General features: G+C 35.4%; 1 protein-coding gene across 1 annotated transcript in view; it reads left to right on the top strand.

Annotated features, from left to right (window-relative positions):
• The window catches only part of ALDH1L2 (aldehyde dehydrogenase 1 family, member L2), a 30,343-nt gene that overhangs the window by 12,532 nt on the left and 15,025 nt on the right, over positions 1–2,786 (top strand). Inside the window, exons 9-11 of the mRNA XM_009333061.1 lie at positions 519–666; positions 1,413–1,532; positions 2,706–2,784. Coding sequence (XP_009331336.1) covers positions 519–666; positions 1,413–1,532; positions 2,706–2,784 — 347 coding nt within the window. The remainder of the gene's footprint in view (positions 1–518; positions 667–1,412; positions 1,533–2,705; positions 2,785–2,786) is intronic.

Raw genomic sequence — 2,786 nt, 5'->3', positions numbered from 1 at the left:
GAAAGAGGAGCAGTTCACAGAAAGAATTGAGCCTATGCTTACAAGTGCACTGAGTTCATGCTGTGTTGGGTCACCTCAGTTACCTTCTTTTTGCAACTCAGATATCCCAGGCCATAATATAAGATCAGCGTTTCAGGTGGTTTTTTTTTTAACAGACTAGTTATTGTCCTTATTACTTACCAGCCTCATAGAGCTCTGAATGTCCTCCGTGTATTGGTTAGAGTAGTCCCATATACTGTTTTATCAATCAATATATGCTATTTGTCATTTATTTCCAAAAGTTTACCTAAAAGTATTCCAGAACTGACATTTTCTTTTCCGTAACACCCCCAATTAAACCAACAGATTTCAGTAAAATGCACGACTTCTGTGCCACTGTTGTCAGAGAAACAGACACACACATTCACATGCATACAAACTGGTGCCCAGTTTTGACACCTTTCAACCTTCTAATGATTCAGTTATCTGAATAATTCTTTCATTTGTAATTAAACTTACTCTTTCTTCAAAATCTTTAGAATGCTAGAAGAGATCAAACAGAAATATAGTGGACTTCAACTACAGAATGAAGATGTGTATATGGCCACTAAGTTTGCAGACTTTATTCAAATGGCTGTCAGAAAATTCAGAGGAGAAGACAAAGAAGAAGAGTTAGTCATTGATTACGTAAGACCTTTTATTTTGCGTTTATTGCTTATTCTTTCTTGTTTTTTGGGGAAGGGTAGACAATGCATTTTATTGGACTGCTTGATGCAGTAGGAATAGAAAACAAATATTTGGTCATACAAACTCTTCTTTGTGACTTTTTTTTTTGCAGCTTTTATGTATTTGCATTTTGGAATGGAAGTATATGTATAATGTCACTTAAAGTGTACCAGAAACGAGGAGATCAAGAACATGTGGTAGAGTAGACCACACACAGGCAGATATTCCTACCGCCCTTGCACTCTCCTGCCAGTATGTTTCAGTCAGAATGGTTCTAGACCTTCTGCTTTCCTGAGGCAAACAGTGCTAGATTCTTCTCCTAAGAGTCTGTTCGAAAACTTCGTGTGAAAGGAAGATTGCGTGTTTTTTAAGTCATTAAGCAAGTCGGGATTTCTTGAATTTGGGAATTATGCATTTGATTGAAGTCCACTAGGACCAGGCTTAACCAGGGTTTAGTATTGGTTTGAACATAGAGATCCAATGATAAAAAATACAGAAATCTGCTTAACTCTCTCAGAGCATGGTCATTGGTGTTCAGGGAGAATATGATTTCCATTTCATTTTACTCTCTTGTCCACTTCTAACAGCCGTATGTACATTGTAAGACGTGACTGGATGTTGGCTGTAGATATCAAAAGCTTGTTAAGCTACATTAAAATCTTAGTTATCAAAAGTTTAAATTAATTTGTTGTTTATTTCACTCTTAGATTTCAAAAAATGTGAACGACATGACTGTGAATATGCCATACCAGTGTTTCATAAATGGGCAATTTATAAATGCTGATGATGGAAAAACATATGACACTATAAATCCAGCAGATGGATCAGTGAGTAATTTCTAAATACGATCAATACCAGTTTATTTCAATTTCTTTGCCTATTAAAAAGTCTAAAACACTAACTGAATATTGCCAATTTCAAAACCATACAGTACACATTAAACAACCCCTAGAAATAATTTGAAATTTCAATTTACTTCTCAGTCTGTGTATTTTACAGTTTTTGCATTTCAGTCAAGCTGCACAGTAAAAATAACCTACTTCCACTTTAACTATTATGTCAATTTCCATACCCAGCCCTATGTTTTACCTTGATTTCATTCTTGTTTAGCTTTGCAAACAAAAATTGCTATAGTTTAGTTGCTAAAGAAGTATTTCTTTTAGGATATTGTATATATTTCTTGTCAGTCATCACCTTCAGTTTTTATTTTACTTTTTTTACAAATCTGATGTCTTAGGACAAGTGTAACTTTAAAAAGTCCCTTTAAATTCCCAGTAAGAAAAATGAGTCTTCAATAGGAAAATACATGCAGTTGCACTTCAGTCCTGAACTATTGAATCTTGGTTGAGCAACTCATAACTATGAATTATAAACAAGAGTAGTGATTCTGATGTTCATGTAATTGACATTTAATTCTGGAGTAAATAAATTCTGCTGAAATAAATACCACAAATTTCATTATCATTAGAAGTCAGACTCTGGTACTCTTCTTAAAACTCATTATGGAATTGAATAAAAGTTATAACAATTCTGTGTTAGAATTTACAATGTGTGTATTTATAGAACACAGTCATCACAAAATACTATGTGTATATAGTGCCTTGTGGTAACAGAAGCTCCATTCCTAAGAAATGGAACATGCAGGAGTCATTTTAGCATGTTCAGATATTAGATCATAATACCACATATAAAGACTTACAACTTTTGTAATATCACATTGATTTTACATCTGGAAAGAGAGAGTGAAATCAAGCAGGGCGATGCACCTTGATGTGAAGAAGAAGATAGATCTAGGAACCAGAGTCCCTGCAGTGTCCTCCAAATTCTGCCACCTCAGTTGTTTCAGAACTTTTTGCAGCCTGACTCACCCATGCCAAGTGCTGAGGTTGAGGATATCAAGTATTTGCTTATACCCACTCCAGAAGTTTAGGAGGAAGGAGTAACACCCTGCATCCCAGCATTTTAGTTTGAGCTAACACAATGCTCCTACCTTTGGACAGATAATAGCCAGTGTATCTTCTGCTTCATTGGCTGATGTTGACAAGGCAGTGGCAGCAGCAAAGGAGGCGTTCGAAAATGGT

This window comes from Pygoscelis adeliae, unplaced genomic scaffold (genome assembly GCF_000699105.1).
Source record: "Pygoscelis adeliae isolate BGI_AS28 unplaced genomic scaffold, ASM69910v1 Scaffold38, whole genome shotgun sequence".
NCBI classification, from domain to species: Eukaryota; Metazoa; Chordata; class Aves; order Sphenisciformes; family Spheniscidae; genus Pygoscelis; species Pygoscelis adeliae.
The sequence above is the reverse complement of the archived record's forward strand: the minus strand, read 5'-3'. Positions and strand labels throughout refer to the sequence as shown.